This window comes from Theropithecus gelada, chromosome 7b (assembly GCF_003255815.1).
Source record: "Theropithecus gelada isolate Dixy chromosome 7b, Tgel_1.0, whole genome shotgun sequence".
NCBI lineage: Eukaryota > Metazoa > Chordata > Mammalia > Primates > Cercopithecidae > Theropithecus > Theropithecus gelada.
In genome coordinates this window covers 97872330-97895344 of record NC_037675.1, presented here as the reverse complement: position 1 = coordinate 97895344, position 23015 = coordinate 97872330, and the positions used below count along the sequence as shown (strand labels likewise).

At 44.9% G+C, this 23015-nt stretch overlaps 1 protein-coding gene across 5 annotated transcripts in view; it reads right to left on the bottom strand.

Moving 5' to 3' along the window:
• AK7 (adenylate kinase 7) overlaps positions 1-18442 on the bottom strand; it is a 96767-nt gene extending 78325 nt beyond the window's left edge. For all 5 annotated transcript variants that reach the window (XM_025392122.1, XM_025392121.1, XM_025392123.1 and 2 more), the window contains exons 1-4: positions 18276-18442; positions 11736-11924; positions 5205-5313; positions 1287-1381 (exon numbers count right to left, since the gene is read on the bottom strand). In XM_025392122.1, the coding sequence (XP_025247907.1) occupies positions 1287-1381; positions 5205-5313; positions 11736-11924; positions 18276-18380 (498 nt within the window). In that variant the 5' untranslated portion in view covers positions 18381-18442. The remainder of the gene's footprint in view (positions 1-1286; positions 1382-5204; positions 5314-11735; positions 11925-18275) is intronic.
• Between the last annotated feature and the right edge of the window lie 4573 nt (positions 18443-23015).

Sequence of the window (23015 nt, the reverse complement as noted above, 5' to 3'; positions counted from 1 at the left end):
GGTTCTCAGTCCACCAGAGGAGAGACAGTTAAACAAATACATAGCATTTGATGCAATAAGTGTGATGAATCCCTAAATATCTCCTTGTTATATATAATATAGTCCATTGACCATATCATGCACTTTTTCACATTTAACATTTCTGAAATTAGAACATATCTGGGATCAATGGTTTATCATTGTAGTCAGTCGGGAAGCACTGGCAATGTTGCTGCCAGTGACTGTGACCTTGAACACACTGTTGCTATCGTTATCACTTCAACTTGAGTCAGGTGCTACTCCTGTTGATTTAATTGCCTTTTAAAAGAGTGTACCGTGATTCAGCACTGAAATGGAAAGGTACTGCATAGGCACAAGGCACGGGAACAGAGCAGCAAATGTCAATTTGACATTAGTCAAGAGAGTAAGCAATGTTGGAAGAATGTCTGTGGCTCATGTTTTCTTGCAACGTAATAACCACGTACTTTATAGGAAAGTACTACAAATAAATGATGTGATTCAAATAAATGACATGAGTTGTGTGGAAAAAGACAGAATGTGGTGTGATTCAGAGATGGACTCTGAATATGAGGAAGTTTTGGGAATACTATAATCACTATATTTACTTACATTTTCTTTTGCTTTTCATTTATTTTATTTATAAATAAAATTTATTTATTTATTATTCACTCTGTTGCCCAGGCTGGAGGGCAGTGGCATGATCTTGGCTCACTGCAACCTCCGCCTCCCGGGTTTAAGCGATTCTCCTGCCTCAGCCTCCCGAGTAGCTGGGATTACAGGTGCCCGGCACTATGCCTAGCTAATTTTTGTATTTTTAGTCGGGACAGGGTTTCGCCATGTTGGCCAGGCTGGTCTCGAACTCCTGACCTCAGGTGATCCACCTACCTTGGCCTCCCAAAGTGCTGGGATTACAGGTGTGAGCCACCGCCCCGGCCTATATTTTCTTTTTAATGTATGCACAAGAATGTACATGACAAAAAATATGGGTCTAAGTAAGTCTAAAAGAGAGCTTTTTCAGTATGTTTAAAATACAAAGCAGAAGTGATAAGCAAGCTTTGCTATAGTTTCATGGGCAGCATATTTTTCTTTCTTAGAGGCATATAAAACGATGAAATCCCTTAGAATTGAATGTGCTTAGAGTCAATGAACTCTGTTGGGTGCTTATCATGGGATAGGATTCAGGAGTGTGAGAATACACAACTCGCTGTAGGAAGTCCCCTCCGCACACAGATTACAAGGTGTTAAGGGTGAAATGTTACCCAAAGGAAAGCTAACGTTCTACTTACAGGGTCCAGGGCTTTGGATCGCGCCCAAGTCATCACTGTGGATAGTAAAATAAATACCTTTCGCTTTTCAAAGTGGCTGACTTCTTCATTGAGTGCTGTGGGGTCAAAAAACAGAATGGTTATTTGGACCCATGCACAATTTGGTTTCTAAATCACATGTACTATTAGTCACCAGTAGGAGCCACTTAACACCAGGGTGCTATTACCTCGGATGCTTCTCTGACCTGTTCCCATCATCATTCTTCAAATTCCTCCTCCTTTTCGCCACCTGTATCTGAAATGCGGATCCCCGCAGGGTGTTCGCAACCAAGCATTTCAGCCTCATCAGTGCTCTCCACTGCAGCCCTTTCTCTCCACTATGCTCATCAGTTGCTTGATCCCTTCCGAGCTGAGCTCAAAATTGTGGCCCCTTCCTGTTTTCTGGCCTCTGGCCGTGGGTTTTTACTTTTTGGGAGGGTTGGTGACAGTAAGGATCATAGGATCATAGCTGACATGAATTAGAACAACTCATGGGCTTTGTTGAATTTCCCCCACTGTGAGATAGGTATTCTGGGTTACAGGTGTGGAAACCGAGGCACAGTTTGCCCAGGATCATAGAGGGAAGTGATGGGGCAGAGAGTCCAATCCAGGCTGTCTGGCTGCCAGGCCCATGCTGTCCCCACCATGCCACCTAGCCAGCTGCCCAAAAAGGGAGCAGGCTGGGGATGGGGCAGCAGAGGCCCCACATCAGAAGGGCCTCTTAGGAGTTCCCATAAGGCAATCCTGTTCAGTGAAAGCCATCGTGGAAGGAAGTAATTCAGGGTGTGCCCGCCCTTCCCACTCCACCCCGGGGCTGTGGGCTGTAGTGGCGAGCACCGATAAGGCAGAAGCGTTTGGTTATCAACAACTTGTAGGGATTCGTATTTAGGATAGAGGTAGAGGGAAAGGTGAGCATTTTATTTCCAAAGGGTTTGTTGCTTTGCAAAAAGGCTCTCTACACAGTTAAGCATTGAATCTCCTTGAATGTATTTGTCTAAAGGATTCCATTAACATATTCTTCATGATGTATAATTTTCAAGAAACATATTGAAGCTGCAAAGTGAGGTCTAATTAAACTGTCAGAGGGGCTAAGTGGTGCAGGTGCCATGGTATGATTCTAGTATCATGAGGTGATTCCCTAAACAAGCAACAAAATGAAATGCTGATATCCTGGATCTAATAAATGTATGGATTTCTACCCTAAAACAAGAAAGTGTTATTGAATTAAGTCTAAGAACACTATGATCATGTATTATTCCAAACTTTAAGTGTTACTTTTGTTTCTATTTTTAGTCTAATAACAAAAATTCTCTCTTCAATTTAATTTTGCTCTTTTAACCTTTCTGCTCTGCTGAGCTTCAGTTTGGCCTATTTTGTGAATACTCGGCACACTTTGAGGTCCTCTAACTGGGTTATTCTTTTTTATTTATGATATTTATAATAGGTCTAGAATGATCTGCTTGTTCCCCTTTGAACACATCCTTTGTCTATATGCAAATATTTTCTCTCCTTTCTAATAATGTATTCCTTTCTCTTCTGTCATCCTGCCTTCCTTCCATAGTATCTGCAAAAGGATAGGAGAATTCTAAGACATTTAAAAATAATTAAATAAAACATTGTTAAATATAATACATAGCCGGGTGTGGTGTTTCACGCCTGTAATCCTAGCACTGTTGGAGGCCAAGGATTGCTTGAGCCCAGAAGGTGGAGACCAGCCCGGGCAACATGTCTAGACCTCGTCTCTACAAAAAGTTTTTAAAAAATAGTTGGATGCACACCTGTAATTCTAGCTACTCAGGAGGCTGAGGCAGGAGGATTGCTTGAGGCCAGGTGTTTGAGGCTGTAGTAAGCTATGATATACTACTGCACTCCAGCCTGGGTGACACAGCAAGATCCTATCTTTAAAAAAACAAGAAAGAAAGGATTACATATCCATTGCGAGAAAAACAAAATCTAAGACTGTGCATTAGGTAAAATGACAAAGTCCCCATCCCTTACCAACCTCATGCCCTACCAACCCCTACCTCCCAGGTGACTCTGGTGACAGACTGAAGGATATCTGACTATACTTTCTTGCAGACACAAACACTCTATATCTCAAAAAGGAAGTAATTCAGCTAAAAGTTTTCCTCTAAATAGAAAAGTAAAATTTTCTTGATTATTTGAACCTCTTTGTTAGAAGAAAGCAGTAAAACACTCTACATTTTAAAGCTCATGAAAGGAAATGCAGTGTCAAAGCTTGAGAAAAGGTTACATTTCCTTGAGGGGGAGAGGGTGGTCCTAAGAAAGGCCGATGCCCATCTGTCACAGCAAGAAGTCAGTGGTTAATGTCTGAAATTCACAATCAAGAGGCACCTATGGAGGCATTTTGATGTATTAAATGAGGTTGCTTGGTTGGGCGCAGTGGCTCACTCCTGTAATCCCAGCCCTCTGGGAGGCCAAGGCAGGCGGATCGCTTGAGGTCAGGAGTTCAAGACCAACCCGGACAACATGGCGAAACCCTGTCTCTACTAAAAATACAAAAGTTAGCTGGGCATGGTGGTACATGCCTGTAATCCCAGCTACTTGGGAGGCTGAGGCAGGACAATCACTTGAACCTGGGAGGTGGAGATTGCAGTGAGCTGAGACAGCGCCACTGCATGCCAGACTGGGTGACAGAGAAAGATCTTGTCTCAAAAAAAAAAAAATGAGGTTGCTTTGGGGGAGCATGAATCACAAAAGTACCATCTTGCTAAACACCTCTTTGTTCTCTTAGACTTGAGGTCCTTACAGTTCATTACATTTTTCAAAGCAAGATGACAGAGCAAGATCTTGTCTCAGAAAAAAAAAAAAAAAAAAAAGAGGTTGTTTTGGAGGAGATGAATCACAAAAGCACCACCTTGCTAAACATCACTTCGTTAAAAAAAAAAAAAAAACCTAAGAATTCATTACATTGTTCAAAGCACTTTCATAATACAAGCATTCTCTACAAGCTTTCCCTGACCTTTGCCATCAGGGAACATTTGTTGAATTGAATCAAATATTTAGAGTTAGAAATAAGTCCTCCCCTCTTAAAGTCACGTGCCTCTTATACATAACTTTCTTGTGAGCACATCCCTGTTTGTTGAGTTAAAGTTTCTCTCGGGTGCCTTGTCTCTTATGTGATGACTTGTACCTTGGGGTGCCTTTTCTTATCTGTCTTTGTATCTCCCCAGTACATTCAACTCCACCTCCTTAAGCAGTGCCTATGGAATGAGTCAGGTTGAATTTTAAAAGTTAAATGTTTTGGCCAGGCATCATGGCTCATGCCTGTAACTCCAGTGCTCTGGGAGGCTGAGGCTGGAAGATGGCTTGAGGCCATCCTCCAGGGGTTTGAGACCAGCCTGGACAACATAGCAAGTCCCCATCTCTACCAAAAAAATAAAAAATAAAAATTAGCTGGGTACGGTAGCAGAAGCCTGTAGTCCTAGCTCTCAGGAGGCTGAGGCGGGAGGATCTCTTGAGCTCAGGAGTTCGAGGCTGTAGTGAGCTATGATCAGGTCACTGCACTTCAGCCTGGGTAATGTTTCATTTAAAAAAATACATTTATTTTATTTTATTCTTTCTGTAGAGACATGGTCTCGTCATGTTGTCCAGGCTGGTCTTGAATCCTGGGCTCAATAATCCTCCCACCTCGGCCTCCCAAAGTATTAGGATTACAGGCATAAGCCACTATGCCGGCCTTCATTTTTTTGATAATTAAAAATATTCTATTCTTCAGAAGTATCTATTCATATTATTATCACGGATTTCATACTTTAGGTATGTCTCAGACCAGTTTTTCTATAGCCCTACTTTGCCTAGTGTTCCTAGATGACTATTAGGTGAAGTAAGCAGCACTACAATAGCATCTCTGGAGATAAAAGAGTACACCTCACTGACCAGAGACTGCCCAGATGGCTTCCTCCACTTGCTGTGAGCTCTCAGTGATGTTATAAATAATAACGTCGCACTCCAGCAGGCGCATGAGAAGGTCTTCTCGGGAGATGGCCTGAAAAACAAAATTGACAGTCATTTGCAGCAGGCAGCTAACAAGGTAACCTTAATATTTCGATGAAATGATAATTTTCAAAATAGGTATGCTACACCGAAGAGTCCCACAGGAAACGCTTGCAGGAGGATTTCTATTTAAAATGAAATTGTGACTCTCTTCTGTGTGTAGTTTTCAAGTAACAAAGAAGTTTAGGAAAATAGCTTGGAACAGATGATTTAAAAATTGCATAATAATCTTAGGTACTATTTCTGCACGCTGTTTAAGCTCCAATTCAGAAGGGAAGAATTAGAACACACTGAAAGAAAATGAGTGAGGCATTTAAAACTAATTCAAACTCTATGCAAGATTATTTGAGCAATTAGATATCACGAATCACTCAGAAGTGCTGAGGAATGATGAATGTGGATTGTCTTAGAATTCTCAAGATGGATTTAATCTGCTCTCTTTCTAGATGTAAGGTATCTTATTACAGTTGACATCTGGGAATATTTTAAAAATACAGAAACTTTTCATGATTAAAAATGTAAAGTTTATACATTAAATAGAAGTAACTTTGCTGATCATTTTCGGTGCTTTTTTTTTGTTAATTTGAGACACAGTTTCACTCTGTTGCCCAGGCTGGCATGCAGTGGCGTGATCTCAGCTCACTGCAACCTCCGCCTCCCAGGTCCAAGTGGTTTCATACCTCAGCCTCCCAAGTAGCTGGGACTACAGGCACACGCCACCATACCTGGGTTTTTTTTTTTTTTTTGTAGAGATGGGGTTTCACCATGTTGGCCAGGCTGGTCTCAAACTCCTGACCTCTGGTGATCCGCCCACCTTGGCCTCCCAAAATGTTGGGATTAGAGGCGTGAGTCATGGTGCCAGCCGGTGATCACTGTGTTTTAACTAGTCATTCCTTGCTGCATGAATACCAGTACACTTCCCAATAGTACAATACCTTGAGTACATTAAGAGAACAATAAAAAGACCCTGCATTTCCAAACCAAGATTTGCATTATTTGTTATTCCCATTGTCCTGAACATTAGCTATTTTCCACAGTTCCTTGACCAACTGTATTAAAGTAGAACCTTTTAAACCAAGCTGAAGAACAAAGGGAAGCTGATGCGTTTCCTCAGGAAATGACAGTTCTGCTTTGGCAAGGTAATACATCCTTGTTAAATTCAACAGCATGCACTAGGTTGCTAGTTTCTCCAGTCCTGTTCCCTAGATCCTTTTGGATGAATCTGCATTAGTTTTCTAGGGCTGTTGTATCAAACTGCCACAAACTGCATGGCTTGAACAACCAAAGTCTCACTGTTCTGGAAGCTAAAAATCCAGGATCAAGGTGTTGTAGGGTTGGTTCCTTCTAAGGGCTGAGAGGGAGAGTCTGTCTCGTGCCTCTCCCCTAGCTTCTGCCGGTTTGCCGGCAATCTCTTCCTCATCTTGTACATGCGTCACCCTGATCTCCGCCTTGATATTCACATGGTGTTCTACCTGTGTGCCGTCTGTGTCTAAATTTCCCCTTCTTATAAGCTCACTGGTCATACTGGATGATAAGCCCACTTACATGACCTCCATTTATTTATTTAATTAATTAATTTATTTGAGACAGACTCTCGCTCTGTCGCCCAGGCTGGAGTGCAGTGGCACAATCTCAGCTCACTGCAAGCTGCGCCTCCCGGATTCAAGCAATTCTGCCTGCCTCAACCTCCCGAGTAGCTGGGATCACAGGCACCCACTATTTTTGTATTTTTAGTAGAGACAGGGTTTCACAATGTTGGCCAGGTTGATCTTGAACTCCTGACCTCGGGTGATCTGCCCGCTCGGCCTCCCAAAGTACTGGGATTACAGGCGCGAGTTACCATTCCTGGCTGATGACCTCCATTTAATTGGATGTCCTCTGCAAACACCCTATCTCCAAATATGGCCATATTCAGAAACACTGGGGGTTAGGATTTCAATATATCTCTTCAGGGTGTGGGAGAAACAACTCAACCCACACCACCAGCCATCCAATTCCTTCTCTGGACTGAATGTGCAAGAGGAGAGCCACTGGCAATCCTGAACAAAACATCCATTTTTACTTTACCAGTAGCATGACAGTGCGAAAGGACACTACCTTCCCAGCACACCTAGGATGGATCAAGATTCAGAAACAACACATGAAAGAAAAGAAGAAAACACTGGGAGAACACAAGGACTCAAAGATGTGTATTCTAGATGTGGTACCAGAGAAAGGAGCTACAGCATCTATGTTTCCAGCTTGTAAAAGCAGGTGTGAGTGGTATCCATAGAAAAACATGCACACGTGTCAAATTATGGTTGGATCTATTTAAGACGAAACAGCCACATTTTCAAGAGAATGGTTGTCTTCACCCAATGTGGAGTGACCATTTTTGTGCATTCATTTGTTCACTCAACAAACATTTGTGGGCCCTGCTTTTGACTGTAGTAAAAAAGGCAAAAATGCATAATATATAGCTGCTGATACTAAGGAGCATTGTGTGTGTGTGTGTGTGTGTGTGTGTGTGCGCGCGCGTATGTGTGTATGCGCTTTCTTGAGAAGATTTATACCAAATAATTATGGTCTAACGTAGACAAGGACCCAACCAAGCACATATGAAGCCCTTGTACAAATGAGAAAAAAGGTAACCTGCTTGGTGAAAAAATTATAAGAAGGGGCCCAGGACAGACAACATAACAGGCTGCTCTTCAGCCCCTACTCACTCCCTTAGCCAGGCACTCTTGCACAGTGTGCAACCTGTACAGCCAGCCCCAAATGTGGAAAGGGCTGTCATAGAGGCACATTTGAGGTTCGATGGACTAAGAGAAAGACATGATTATGTCTCATAGGAGAAGATACTTGAGTTGGGCTGGAAGGATGAAGACGAGCTCACCCGGCAGAGCCCAGAATGCTCAGGGAATAGTAGGTGGCCTGTTGAGCCAGGTAGAGGCACCTTTCATAACCTGGACCAGGCCAACGGTTTCCATTCTCATCTCTCCCTCACCTTTTCTTTTCTTTTCCTTATTTTTGCTGGTCTTCTCTGTATCGTTCCAATTTCAGCATATGTGCCGCTGAAGCGAGCACTCTCCCTCACCTTTTCTGCCACCTTTGTGTCTTCTCTGTGGCTCCCCATAGCCCATGCTCTTTCTCTGCCACAGCCACCATATACTTTCCCAGGCATTCCCCCTTGCTTGGTGTTTCCTTCCTCCCTTACCTGTCTGGCAAGCTCCACTCAACCACGGAAGACCAGCCTCAGCCCTACCATCTCCAGTAGATCCCAACCTTCCAAGGGACGGCCATCTGCAGGACTTTGTGCTAATGGAGGCTCCAGGATCTCAAGATCAGAGCATAGGAGGCCTCGATCTGCTTGGCATGGAGCTATTTGAAGCTTCATTTGCCTCTCTTTCTAGATAAGACTGAGAACTCCTTAGGTGCGCCTTTCAGAGAGCCTTGGGTGATGCTCTGTGCCCACATTTACTGTCACAGAGTCCCTGCCAAGCCGTGAGCTCCACGCTCATCTGTGGATCCTTAGGGTACACAGGAAACATTTGCAGAATCAAATTCAGGTGAGTAGTGAGAGATGCTGGAGATCGGAACTAATGCACATGGCTATGAGAATGGAAAGGAGGGGCAGACTGGACACCTGACAAAGAGATGTGCTGAGGACCCCATGTCCAATAGCATTCAGGGTCAAGGGCAAGCGAAGAGCCCACAGCTCTCCGAGGGGTTCAGCTTTGATGGAAGGCAAGTGCATGATGAATGGGATAAAAGACACTGTTGTTGTCTACAAACTTCTGTTAGCTCTTCCTTTTCTCCAAAAGAACCCCAATTTTGCTTCAGATACTCCTCAGCCTGCGGGAAATTAACTCCCTCTTCTGGCTTAAAGGATGAGCCTAATTGATCTAAGGGTAAGTGCCTGTCTCAGGAAAGGGACAATGACTCCATTCACGACAGTGAGACTCAAAGAGATGCTTGCCAGGGACTGCTGGCAATGTCCATCTTCCTTTCTTTGAGACTTTCTGGAAGTTTGCTTTGCCAGAGTGTCACTGTGTATGATGAACTAAGGCCCTGGACTGTTGCAGCCTTGCTGCCAGCCTGAAGATAAAGTCATCCCTCAAGGAGGGCAAAGCCCAGGAAGGGGCAGGAAGAGGAGCTGGAGCCTGTGGATCAGCTCTGAAGCTGGTTCCACTTCTGGGCCACCAGCTACAGAAGCTGATGAATTTCCTTATTTATTAAGGCAGTTTGGGTCACCTCTGTTTTCTATGACATGCAGTCCAAGACAGCCCCAACTGATAGAGATAGCAAGGTCTTTAATACAAACCAGAGTACAAAGTCACACAAAGAGTGGTTTTGCGCTGGGCGCAGTGGCTCATGCCTGTAATCCCAGCACTTTGGGAGGTCAAGGTGGGCAGATCACCTAAGATCAGAAGTTCAAGACCAGCCTGGACAACATAGTGAAACCATGTCTCTACTAAAAATACAAAAAATTAGCCAGATGTGGTGGCGCGCGCCTGTAGTCCCAGCTACTCGGGAGGCTGAGGCAGGAGAATAGCTTGAACCCAGGAGGCGAAGGTTGCGGTAAGCCAAGATCGTGCCACTGCACTCCAGGCTGGGCAACAGAGCCAGACTCCATCTCAAAAAAAAAAAAAAAAAAAAAGAGTGTTTTTGTGGGGGGTCTAATAAATATGATTTTGGATATGTTGATTTAGCAATGCCTGCAGGACAACTGGAGACTGGTCTAGGAGGCAGCTGGATTTGGAGGCTACAGACAGGTGAGAAAAGCATTAGCTATATGGGGAGCTGAAGCTATAGGGCTGGATAAAATTTAGGAAGGTCACCTTTGTAGGAAGGGAGGGAGCTCTGGGGAAAACTGCATTTAAAGGGTAAAAAGAGGAAAAGGAGCCAGAGAAAGCAGCTGGGAAGAAGGGCTTGGGCACTTAGTCAGTGCAGAGCCGAGGCACAAGAAGGGAAGGCGAGTTTCTCTCTGGAAGCCAGGCTGCTGCTGTGAAGCCAGGTGAGCTAAGCCCTCAGGACTCAGGGGACTACTGGTGACACTGGCCAGAGCACCTCCTGTGAAGTGTTGTGGGCAGGGCCGGCCAGCATTGGATAGACCAGTGAATGGTGGGGGTGAATGGGTGAGGCCTGCAAATGCGGGTGGTCTCCTGAAGTTCAGTGGTGGCAGGGGCCAGGGGCAGAGAAAGAGGCTGGTGGCCAGCAGGGAGGTCAAGTTAAGTGCTTTTTACAGTAGGAATGATTTGAGCATATGTGTAGGTGTAGAGGAAGAAGCCAGAGAAGGGAGGTGAATGAGAAAAGAATACCCAGAAGACAGAGGAAGGGGGTGAATGGGAAGATCCTAAAGATGTCCGGAGGGGATGCATTTGTCCATTCCACTAGTGTTTATTAAGGCCACTTTGTGGCAGTGGCTGTGTTAGGTGCCACAGATACATGGATAAACACGGGGATAAACAAGTCAGGGTCTCCATCCTCAAGGAGCTGACAGTCAATGTCCATGGACCCCACAATAGACAGGTGATAACAATGAGTGTGAAAAGCATTATGATCTAGGCAGATAAAGGATGATATGGGAACTCAGAAAAGAGCTCAGAATCCAAACTGGGAGTGAGAGAGAAGTAGGAATCATGAACAGCTTCCTGGAGGAAGTGACACAAGTCTTGAAGGATGAATAAGGTGGGTTGGGTAAAAAAAAAAAAAAAAAGAGAGAGAAGGCTGCTGCAGGGTACAGCATGTGGAAAGCTGTATGGTAGGCTCCAGAGAGTAGCAGGCAGGGTAAGGGAGGAGTTGGCAGGGGAGAAGAAGGGGCCACTCCTTCTCAGACATTTAAATGTCTCAGGACTAGGACTATGTCGAATTTGTTTTGTGGAGACAGCACTGTTTCCAGAGACAGCAATGGTATATTATTCCTGAGTGGTGCATTACCAAAGGATGGTTCTCTTAAAAAAATTATTTTCATAAATATAAAATAGAGACAGGAGCTTGCCATGTCGCCCAGGCTGGTCTCGAACCCCTGGCCTTAAGTGATCCTCCCTTCTCAGCCTCCCAAAGTGCTGGGATTACAGGCGTGAGCTGCACCCGGCCTATTTCTCCTTCACAGACAGCACCCATCATGGCACAGACTCATCTTGGATAATCCTGGGCAGAATATGCTGGAGAGGGGAATTGTATGAGTCTGAAAGTCCAAATTAGATCCATCCTTTCCCACACTATCTAATTTAAACTCTTTGCTTTGGCCCAAAATTGAAAGTAGGGTCAACGAGGTAAATCTCCATCACAGCAGAAAGCCATTCCCTCAACCTGGCCATGTCTGTGGAAGAGAGGGGAGGGGAGACAAACGGTAAAACAAGTTGTCAAGGCGTTGGAGCCGAACGCGACTCTTCCCTCTGTCTACTCCTGGCCCGAGCCTCCGGGACTTACAGAGTACGTCTCCACCGCAAAGTCAGGCCGCGGGCTGGCAGGCTTGGACAGCGTGCCCACAATCTGGAATGTGCCTTCCTTCACTTTGGTTGAGGAAGCTTCCAGCGTAGCTGACTTATTTTCATCTTCCTCTTCCTCTTCCTCTGTAATTTCTTCAAGTGAAGCCCCAACTACACAGTTAGATAGAAACTGCAAGGAAACAGAAATTTCCCAAATGTTGTAAGGACAAATTAGAGTCAGGGAGCCAGTGAATGACGATTCTAGAAACTTACCTTTCCTGAGTGCTTGCTGGGCCCCACCAAGGCAAAGCAGATGCTTTGCACACTGTCATTTCATTTAAGTTGACTGAATTCCTGGAGGAGTGGGTACTGTTATAATTCCCCATTTTACAGGTGAGGGACTCAGGGTCAGAGAGCTTCATGAACTTGTTTCTGGATACTGCACTCCTCTAGCAGCAGGCAGAGCTGGGTCACAGTGATGACATTTGTGTTGTCCAACAGAAATGTAGAAATGTAATAGGAGCCACATAGGTTATTTTATTTTATTTATTTTTAAAGATGTGGTCTTGCTATGTTGCCTAGGCTGGTTTCAAACTCCTGGGGTCCTCCTGCCTCAGCCTCCTGAGTAGCTGGGACTACAGGCACTTACGTAATTTTAAATTTTCTAGAAGCAACATTTTAAAAAGTGAAAACAAAGGGTAAAATTAATTTAAATGCTGTGAGGTCGGGCGCAGTGGCTCATGCCTGTAATCCCAGCACTTTGGGAGGCTGAGGCAGGTGGATCACGTGATGTCAGGAGTTCGAGACCAGCCTGGCCAACATAGTGAAACCTCGTCTCTACTAAAAATACAAAAAATTAGCTGGGCGCGGTTGTGCACACCTGTAGTCCCCGCTACTCGGGAGGCTGAGACAGGAGAATTGCTTGAACCTGGGAGAATTGCTCACCTGCAGTGAGCCAAGATTGTGCCATTGCACTCCAGCCTGGGCAACAGAGCAAGCTGACTCTGCCTTAAAAAAAAAAAAAAAAAAAAAATGAAATGCTGTGGTATTTAATGCAATATATCCAAAATATTATCAACTTAATATGTAATCAATATAAAAATTATTGAGATATTTTACTTTTTATTTGAAATTCAATCTGCAGTTTACACTGGTAGTACATCTCCATTTGGACTAGTCACATTTCTTTTTTTGAGACAGAGTCTCGTTCTGTTGCTTAGGCTGGAGTGCAGTGGTGCGAGCATAGCTCAATGCAACCTCAAACTCCCAGCCTCAACCAATCCTCCTGCCTCAGCCTCCCGAGTAGCTGGGACTACAGGTGTGTGCCACCACGCCTGGCTAATTTTTTATTTTTATATTTATTTTTGTAGAAATGGGGTATTACTGTTGTTGCCCAGGCTGGTGTGGACTAACCACATTGAACACATAAGTGTTCAATGGCTACATGTGGCCAGTGGCCACAGTATGGAATAATGAAATAGACAGAAGTTGGCAAAGTTTCTCTTCCTGTTTTCCAAAAGCTATCCTTAGAAGTGCCTTCTGTGGTGGTGAAGAGTTTCATTTGTTTATATGTCAATAACTACTTATATATGTCCACAATCATTTTATTTTATCTATTAAGCATATATAAATAACGATGGAATTACCATACCTTGGGAATAAAAAATAATAAAATCAAATAAACAGAAAGTCCCACCTCATTTATTTTGATAGAAAACAGTCCAGGTTAACATGCAAGATTGCCAGCTTCAACCTCCTATTGGAATATATTTCTCCCAAGTAAATTATGTATGTTTTCATTTCATTTATCTCTCAAACGTACATATTCAATTTTATTATCCCCTTTCACAGTTGAGGAAATTGATGCGCAGCAAAAAGAGATGGGGCTAGGGTGGCATTGCTCAACTGGGCTGTAAGCCTAATGACGAGACACAGCTTCCATTTCTCTTATATTCCTTATATTCCCACTCCCATGTTCCTTGGAGGAGATGATCAGTAATTACCTGGAATTTGAGAAAGGCCCTGATTAATTAAGGACCAACTAGAAAATTCTGTTATTGCAAAGCTTTTGAAAAAGATCTCTGTACAGAGCGTGGTGGCTCATGCCTATAATCCCAGCATTTCGGGAGACCAAGGCAGGGGGATTGCTAGAAAAAGATCTCTGTATACTAAAAGAAGTTTCATTATAAAAATATTGTTATAAAAAATAATCAAGATCTTTGAGAGACCAAGGCAGGCAGATCACGAGGTCAGGAGATCGAGACCAGCCTGGCCAACATGGTGAAACCCCGTCTCTACTAATAATACAAAAATTAGCTGGGCGTGGTGGCACATGCCTGTAGTCCCAGCTACTCAGGAGGCTGAGGCAGGAGAATCGCCTGAACCCAGGAGGCGGAAGTTGCAGTGAGCCGAGATTGTGCTACTGTACTCCAGCCCGGCGACAAAGCGAGACTTCATTTCAAAAAAAAAAAAAAAAAAAAAATTCAAAATTAAAGGGGATTAAGGAAGGAGATAAATTCCTTTCCCTCATTTTTTTTTTTCTTTGAGGCAAGGTTTTACTCAGCCCTATGTATACCTCCCAGGCTGAAATGCAGTGATGCAATCACAGCTCACTGCAGCCTCAAATTGTGCTCAAGCGATCCTCCTTACTCTGCCTCCTGAGCAGCTGGGAAGGTAGGCGTGTGCCACCATGCCTAGATTCTCCTTCATTCCTATCATGTCCCCTCCCTTTTTTATACAGGTGACCCTTAAGCCACACAGGTTTGAACTTTGTAGGTACACTTGTCCACTTATTTTCTTCCACCTCTGCTACCCCTGAGACCAGCCCCTCCTCTTCATCCTCTGCCTCAGCCTATGCAACATAAACACAAAAAGGATGAAGACCTTTAGGGCAACCCACTTCTGTTTAATGAATAGTAAATATATTTGTCTTCTTTATGATTTTCTTACAAACATTTTCTTTCCTCTAGCTTACTTTATTGTAAGAACGCAGTATATTTTATGTGTACAAAATACGTGTTGACTGTTTATGTTATTGGTAAGGGGTCCTGTTAACAATAGGTTATTAGTAGTTTAGTTCTGGGGAGTCAAACGTTATACACAGCCCGCAGTCCCAGCTACTCAGGACACTGAGGTGGGAAGATCACTTGAGCCCGGGAACTCGAGTCCAGCCTGGGCAACGTTAATGAGACCCATGTCTCTAAACATACATACATAAATAAGAGTTATGTGCAGATTTTCAACTATCTTCTCTATATCTGTATCTTTTTTTTTTGGCAGATTTTTACTCTGTCGCCCAGGTTGGAGTGCAGTGGTGCGATCTCGGCTCACTGCAAACTCTGCCTCCCAGGTTCAAGTGATTCTCCTGCCTCGGCCCCTGGAGTAGCTGAGATTACAGGCACAAGCCACCACATCTGGCTAATTTTTGTATTTTTAGTAGAGATGGGATTTTGCCATGTTGGCCAGGCTGGTCTCGAACTCCTGCCCTCAAGTGATCCACATGCCTTGGCCTCCCAAAGTGCTGGGATTACAGGCGTGAGCCACTGCGTCCTATATCTGTATCTTTTTGAAAAGCAAAACCCCTAGCCCCTGCGTTGTTCAAGGCTTCCCACTGAATTTAGAGTATAAATGAAACTCCCGACCAAGGCCATCCATGTCTGTGCTAGCCTCTGCTCCACTTATCTATGTAATACATTTCTATGGAGCACAGACCATGAATGCATCCCTGCTTAGGAGCTGACTGGGCCACATTCTGGACTCCGTGGGCCCTTTCCTCCATTAAAAAAAAAAAAAAAAAAAATTAAACATTGTATTTCTCAATTGCATGCTGTAGAGACAAACACATTCATTGACTCTAAGGTTTGTTTCCTTCTGATTTTAAAAGAAATTAACACACTTTTTGTGGGCCCCTAAAAGTCTCATGGGCCCTGGGCACAGTACTTGCTGCACCTAATGAAGAAGTGGGCCCAGGAAACCTGGTGCACTGCCCCCTAGCCACTGTGCACACAAAACCCGCCAACCCTGTCCCTACTTTGGAACCTGTGCCTTTGCTGTGTCCTCTGAGAACTATTTTCTCTGGCTTGAGCCTTATCCTGTGTATGTTAGATTAAATGTCACCTTTTTGTTTTTTGAGATGGAGTTTCACTCTGTCGCCCAGGCTGGAGTGCAGTGGCGCAATCTTGGCTCACTGCAACCTGCACCTCCCGGGTTCAAGCGATTCTCCTGCCTCAGCCTCCTGAGTAGCTGGATTACAGGTGCCCGTCACCACGCCCAGCTAATTTTTATATTTCTGGTAGAGACAGGGTTTCATCATGTTGGTCAGGCTGGTCTCGAACTCCTGACCTCAGGGACATTTTCTGTGTATTTTCTGTGTACAGATAAATCATCTGTCTTCTCTATGTCTGTATTTTTTTTTTGAAAAACACAAATAAGATTATACTACACCTGTGTAGTAATGCTTCCTTTCTTTAAAAATATTTTGTTACAGTTTTGTTTGTGTCTTTGCTTCTTCTTTCCTACCTTTTCTGATAATTTGGAAGATGTATCATGTGTTTAGAGTCCCTTCTGGTAGATACAGGTCATATGTAATATACATATATAATCTTGTATAATTATATGCCATATATATATAGGTATATATACACACACACCTAGATTATATTCCTTAATCTCTGGTTTTTGTTTTTTTGTGTGTTTTTTTGAGATGGAGTTTCGCTCTTTTGCCCAGGCTGGAGTGAAGTGATGCAATCTCGGCTCACTGCAACCTCTGCCCCGTGGGTTCAAGTGATTTTCCTGCCTCAGCCTCCCGAGCAGCTGGGATTATAGGTGCTCACCACCATGCCCAGCTAATTTTTGTATTTTTGGTAGAGACAGCGTTTCACTATGTTGGCCAGGCTGGTCTCGAATTCCTGGCCTCAGGTGAACCACCCACCTCGGCCTCCCAAAGTGCTAGTATTACACCACGCCCCACCCTAAATCTCTGTTTTTTGATGGATGCATTTTAGAAGGTATACAGGGTTGAATAGTGTCTACCCCCACCAAATTCCTGTCCTCTTAGAACCTGTGAACGTGGCCTTATTTGGAAATAGGGTCTTTGCAGATGTAATCAAGTTAAGATGAAGCCATATTGGATAGGGTAAGTCCTAATCCAACAACTGGTGTCCTTAGAAGAAGAGGGAAGTTTTGATGCAGAGACACAGGGGAGAGAACACCATGTGAAGAAGGTGGCAGAGATTGAGGTGTACTAGCCAAGGGGTGCCAAGAATTATTGGCAACTACCAGAAGCTAGGAGAGGGGCAAGCAACAGTTCTTCCCCTGGAGCTTCCAGTAGAAACCAACCCTGCTGACACCTTGATCTTGGACTTCTGCCCTCAAGAACTGCGAGAGAATAAATTCTGTTTTATAAAGTCACCCAGTTTGTGGCAACTGGTTACCACAGCCCTAGAAAACTAATACAGATGGTACATACTGTAGCCTCATCCTATTTTAAACAGATTTGTCCTGTTCGAAAGTGCAGTCATTAGCCTCAGAGAAGTCTGTTCATGGTGAGGTTAGATTTCTCTGTAGCTCTAGAGTACAGAATTAAGATCAATGGGTCCTACCCACGGAGTATGATAAAATCATGGCTTTCTTTTGACAACTGGTCATATTAGCACGAAGGGCCTCAGAGCCCTTTTTTTGAATATCTTCATTTTCCAGGGATAAAGACAGAGAAAGGTGAGAAACTTAATGGAACTCAGGGACCCAAACAGTGTCTGGTCCATAATAGATGCTCAAAAACCATATATTGAAGGGATGGATGAATGAAAAACGCTTCATGGGCAATATAAAAATTTGATATACTCATGCCTGTAATCCCAGCACTTTGGGAGGCCGAGACGGGCGGATCACGAGGTCAGGAGATGGAGACCATCGTGGCTAACACAGTGAAACCCGTCTCTACTAAAAATACAAAAAAAAAATTAGCCGGGCGTCGTGGTGGGCGCCTGTAGTCCCAGCTACTCGGGAGGCTGAGGCAGGAGAATGGCGTGAACCCGGGAGGCGGAGCTTGCAGTGAGCCGAGATCGGGCCACTGCACTCCACCCTGGGTGACAGAGGTAGACTCCATCTCAAAAAAAATTTTTTTTTTTTAATTTATTTTCTCGTTTAGCTGCCCGCTGCAAAATCGATGGAGGGGTAGAAAGCGAACCTAGTAGGAGGCAAGAGACCTGGACTCTCTGTCCAGGTTCTGGCCTCAACACTCTATGTGATCTTGGGCAAGTCCCTTCCTCCCTGTTAGCCTCCGTTTCCCCTCATTAAAAGGAGGAACAGGCGATGGACCAGTGATGTCCAGACACCTGGGCTTCCACGTAGGATCCCTTGTCCAGCCTGGGTGCAGACTGGGGTCCAAGGGGCATTGGTGGTGCCCAGGACGCGGGACCCTCCCTGAAGAAAGGCCCCGACAGCGCCCTGGGGCGCAGACCCTCGCTGGGTTTGCGGACCGGGGCCCGAGGGCTGGGAGCTGAGAGCTGGCATGAGGCTCTGGGCCGCCGCCGCCGCTCACCTTCCCGATGTTTCCGCTGCTATAGGAGTCCAGCAGGTTTATAAACACCCTCTGGATCCGGATAACTTTCTCCGTGGGAGCAGCAGTTTCCTCTTCTTCAGCCATGGTGGGAGCCGCGCCGGTTGCTAAGGTGAAAGCGTCACTCCGCTTGCCAAGGAGGCGGGGCCCGGGCCGGGGAGGCGGGGCAGGTTCTCTCTCTGGGGGCGGGGCCTGGGCGCCGGGCACAGCTTGCCGAGCTGGGAGGGGCGTGTCGTGGGCGAAGCAGGGAGAGCCGGGCGCTGGGCGGGGCGTGCCAGGCGGGGCATGCCAGGCGGGGCATTGCGTGTCGTGCCCGGCGCTAATCAGGGCGTGCCAGGCGGGGCGGGGCGTGTTGCGCCGGTCGCCGGGTGGGGCGAGCTGGGTAGTGAGGGGCGTGTCGTGCCTAGGGGCTGGGAGGGGCGTGCCGGGCAGGGCGGAGCGTGTCGTGCCGGGGGGCTGGGCGGGGCGTCCCGGGCAGGGCGTGGTGTGTCATGCCGGGGGCTGGGCGGAGAGCTCTGGGCGATGCTGGGCTCGGGTTCGCAGTTGCGCGCTCTCTAGGCCGCTGGGCGCCAGGCGGATGTCCCGGCGAGTGCTCTCCGCGGCGCCGCGCGTGCAGCCCGGGTCTCACCCTGGCTTGCTGCCCACTGGGAGCCCTTGGGCAGTGCACGGTTTCTTTCGGAGTCTCCCTGGGCGTCTGTCCCAGGGGGCCATGTGATTGCTGTGCCTTTTTATCTCCGTTGTTCGTAAAGTCTGGAATCACATCCCAGTGTCCGCTGACCCGATGACTAAAAATAATGAGGATTCTGAAGAAGAGGGAATGCCCCACAGCCTAGGCCTCTCCCCGACGCGTGGGAGTTTCTGAGCGCGCTCCCACGGGGTGCTCTAGCCTTGGTGACGGGACGTAAGCCTCAGCTGCGACGAAAAGCTGTTGCCATGGAGTTTCGGGCTCCGGAACGCCCGAGCGACGCTAGCGTGGTCCCGCCGTGGGCAGTTGCGGCTTGGTCCGCGGGCTCAGCTCCCTTGGGGGTTGTTTCCAGACGCAAGTTCCAGGAAAACCCCTGGTGTTGGCTGGGAGCGACCGGAGGCCATGGGTGCCCAGGATTCGCTCACACTTACCAAGGAACGAAATTTAGACTTGACCGTTCCAGACGAGATTATACATGCAGTTACTGAGATAAATCCACAAATTAAAAGATAACATTCAACTCGGTGATCGCTGGACCATAAAGGTTGTGGTAGACTAAGAATACATCCCGCAGTTCCCTTGGAATAGCCTGATCATGTTGAACTGTTTTCATGCCTTAAGCATTAATTAACTCGTCAAATGCAAATATTTAACACTTGCAGCAATTGTATGTGCCTGGTTTCTTCTCGTTCTTTTTATTTTATTGTTTTTAATAGAGACAGGGTCTCACTATGTTGGGCAGGCTGGTCTCTAACTCCAGGGCTCAAGAGATTCTCCTGCCTGGTCCTCCCAAAGTGCTGGTATTACAGGCATGAGCCACGGCACCAGTCTTCTTCTTCTTTTAATTTTTCATTTTTTTTTTTTTTTTGAGACGGAGTCTCACTCTATCACCCAACCTGGAGTGCAATGGCATAATATCAGTTCACTGCAAACTCGCCTCCCGGGTTCAAGCGATTCTCTTGGCCTCAGCCTCCGGAGTAGCTGGGATTACAGGCGCCTACCACCATGCCCGGCTAATTTTTCTATTTTTAGTAGAGAGATTTTCAGCATGTTGGCCACGCTGGTCTTGAACTTATGGCCTCAAGTGATCCGCCCGCCTCGGCCTCTCAAAGTGCTGTGGTTTACAGGTGTGAGGCACCTCACCTGGCCCTTTTTTTTTTTTTTTTTTTTTAAAAAAATACTGGTTGTTTCAAAAAACGGAGGTGGCCCACGATCTCTAGACAGCTTGGAGGCGTTGGGCTTTCAGTCACTTAGGAGACTTGGCTTTGAGTTTCAGCTCTCCAGTCATTTGTGGGAGGCTGGGACCAATCTTTTAACTTCCCTAGGCTGTCAAATTGCCTGTAAAAGAGTAGTGATACCACTAGCCTAACAAGGCTGTTAGGATTAAATAAGACACATGTGAAGCATTTTCTGAAGTTGTCTCCAAAGGTGAGAAACTATTGCTTTTTTTTTTTTCCTGTAAGGCTTAAGGCACACTTCTACAGATGGGAGCCTTTATATTTCGTTTTTCTGTCCCCACCCCGTTTTCTTTTTTATGCATGCAAGTCTCATTAAAACTTGTTTTGAAAAACTAACACTTTGAGGTTTTGCCAACTCAATTTGGGAACAGTTTGCTCAGAGCAAATTTATTTTTTATTTTTTTGAGACGGAGTCTTGCTCTATCCTTTAGGCTGGAGTGCAGTGGCGACCTTGGCTCACCACAAACTCTGCCTCCTGGGTTCAAGCCATTCTCCTGCCTCAGCCTCCTGAGTAGCTGGGATTACAGGCACGTGCCACCACACCCGGCTAATTTTTCTATTTTGAGTAGAGAAGGGGGCTTCACCATGTTGGCCAGGCTGGTCTTGAACTCCTGACCTCGTGATCCATCTGCCTCAGCATCCCAAAGTGTTGGGATTACAGGTGTGAGCCACCAGGCCCGGCATTTTTTTGCTTTTTTTTAAATCAACAAGAAAGTAGTGTCAGTTTAAATGTAAAAAGTGTTCATGCAAGATCAGTGCAAAACAGAAAATATACTTCAGCATTCTTTCAAATGACTTACTAGTTCAACTATTCTAAAATTCATCTGATTCAAATTTTTAGTTTATCTCTGCATTCCTTGTTGATATGCAGTTAAGCAGGTAAATACTTTGAAAGTTATTCAACCAGTCATGTTACAATGAAATATTATAACTTACCTGTTTCTTTCATGAAATGAGCTTGCCATAGTTACAAGGGAGATGGCTTCTAGATAATTTTATATATATCGATAGGTTAGAAAAGGAGATTTTTTTTTTTTTTTTTTTTTTTTGACACTGAATCTCACTCTGTCCATCAGGCTGGAGTGCAGGGGCAATCTTGGCTCACTGCAACCTCCACCTCCTGGGTTCAAGCAATTCACCTGCCTCAGCCTCCCGAGTAGTTGGGATTACAGGCGTGTGCCACCATACCCAGTTAATTTTTGTATTTTTAGTAGAGACGGTTTCACCATGTTGGCCAGGCTGGTCTCAAACTTCTGACCTCAGGTGATCCACCCACCTCAGCCTCCCAAAGTAGAGGTGTGAGCCACCACGCCTGGGCCAGATATTCTGCTAATTCTATTATACCAACTAATGTATGTTTCCTTTGTTATTATTTCCCTCTTTTAAAATCAGTTTTCATATAAACACAAAGTTAACGTGATGGCTTTTACTAACACATACTGTATGGGGGACAGCCAGTGGAGTCAGAAGACTTGGGTTCTGGTCCAACTGCGCTGCTCACAGGCAGTTGCTGAGCAAGTTGCTCAATCTGTCTCTCTCACCCGTATCATCCAGAAAATAAAGGGACTGGAAAGAAAGTTCTGAAGTCAATGTGGCACCTATCAGAATCTCAGTGTTTTCTATGTTCCTCAACATTCAAACAGCACATTTTATGTTTTCGAACACCGGGGAGAGAACAGCACAGTGTGCAACAGAAGAAGCTAATGGTTTTAAGTACATTAGTAACAGCCGGACCTGGAGGAAAGGTGGGAAGAGTGTCATTATGGGAAATGAGGTGTGCACTCTTCATAATCATACTGCCTCTTCAAGGATCCTGGGAGCAGACACAACTCAGCAAGGCTTGGTGCTTTTGCTAGACAGCCTCTAGCTAGCTTAAACCCCACATCTACTGCATTTCCTGCTTCTAATTAGTACATACAAGCAAATGTATAAAATGTGAAAAAGCATTAAGAAAATGAAAATTACCTGTTTCATCACCTAGTGATGACTAACAGCCTATAATCTTCATTTCTTTGTTACATATACAATTATTTTTCAAAACACAGTATGTATAGTTTTATGTCTTTTTTTTATGTAGCATAATTTTTTCTCATTGCCATTTTTTCATGATTGTTAGTGGTTGCATATTTTTCCATCAAAAGATGTAGTATAACTTTACCACTCTTTAGAGTCTTCCCAATTTTTCATTAGGGAAAATGAACATCCTTATATAATAGTTTTTTTTTTGCTGAATCATTTCCCTATGCTAGATTGCTAGTATATTACCAATTCAGAAGTTATAAACTTTGTAAAGGATTTATTACCAATGTTTCCAGAAAGATTTCACCAATATACCCTCCAATAGACTGTAAGAGTGCTTCCTCATTAAATCCTTACTGGTATTAAGTTTAAATAAGAAGAATCACAAAATTAGTAGGTGAAATGACCCAATCACTCAACATTTTTCTTTCTTAGTGGTTGGGTTGGACCTCTTTCAAGTAGTTCCTGACATCTGCATTTTTTTTTCTGAGTTGATCAATATTATTTGCCCACTGTTTGCATTTTTTCTTCCTATTGATTTGTAAGAGCTATTTACATAAAAGTTTTTGTTTGTTTTTTTTTTTGCTTTTTGCTTTAGAAGTGAAATCAAGGCTTAATTTATCTGGTTAAGTTTTGTAATTTTTTTTTTTTTAAGACACAGTCTTGTTCTGTCACCCAGGCTGGAGCGCAGTGGCACGATCATAGCTCACTGCAGTCTCCAATTCCTGTGCTCAAGTAATCTTCCTGCTTCAGCTTTCCTAACGGGCTAGGACTGCAGGT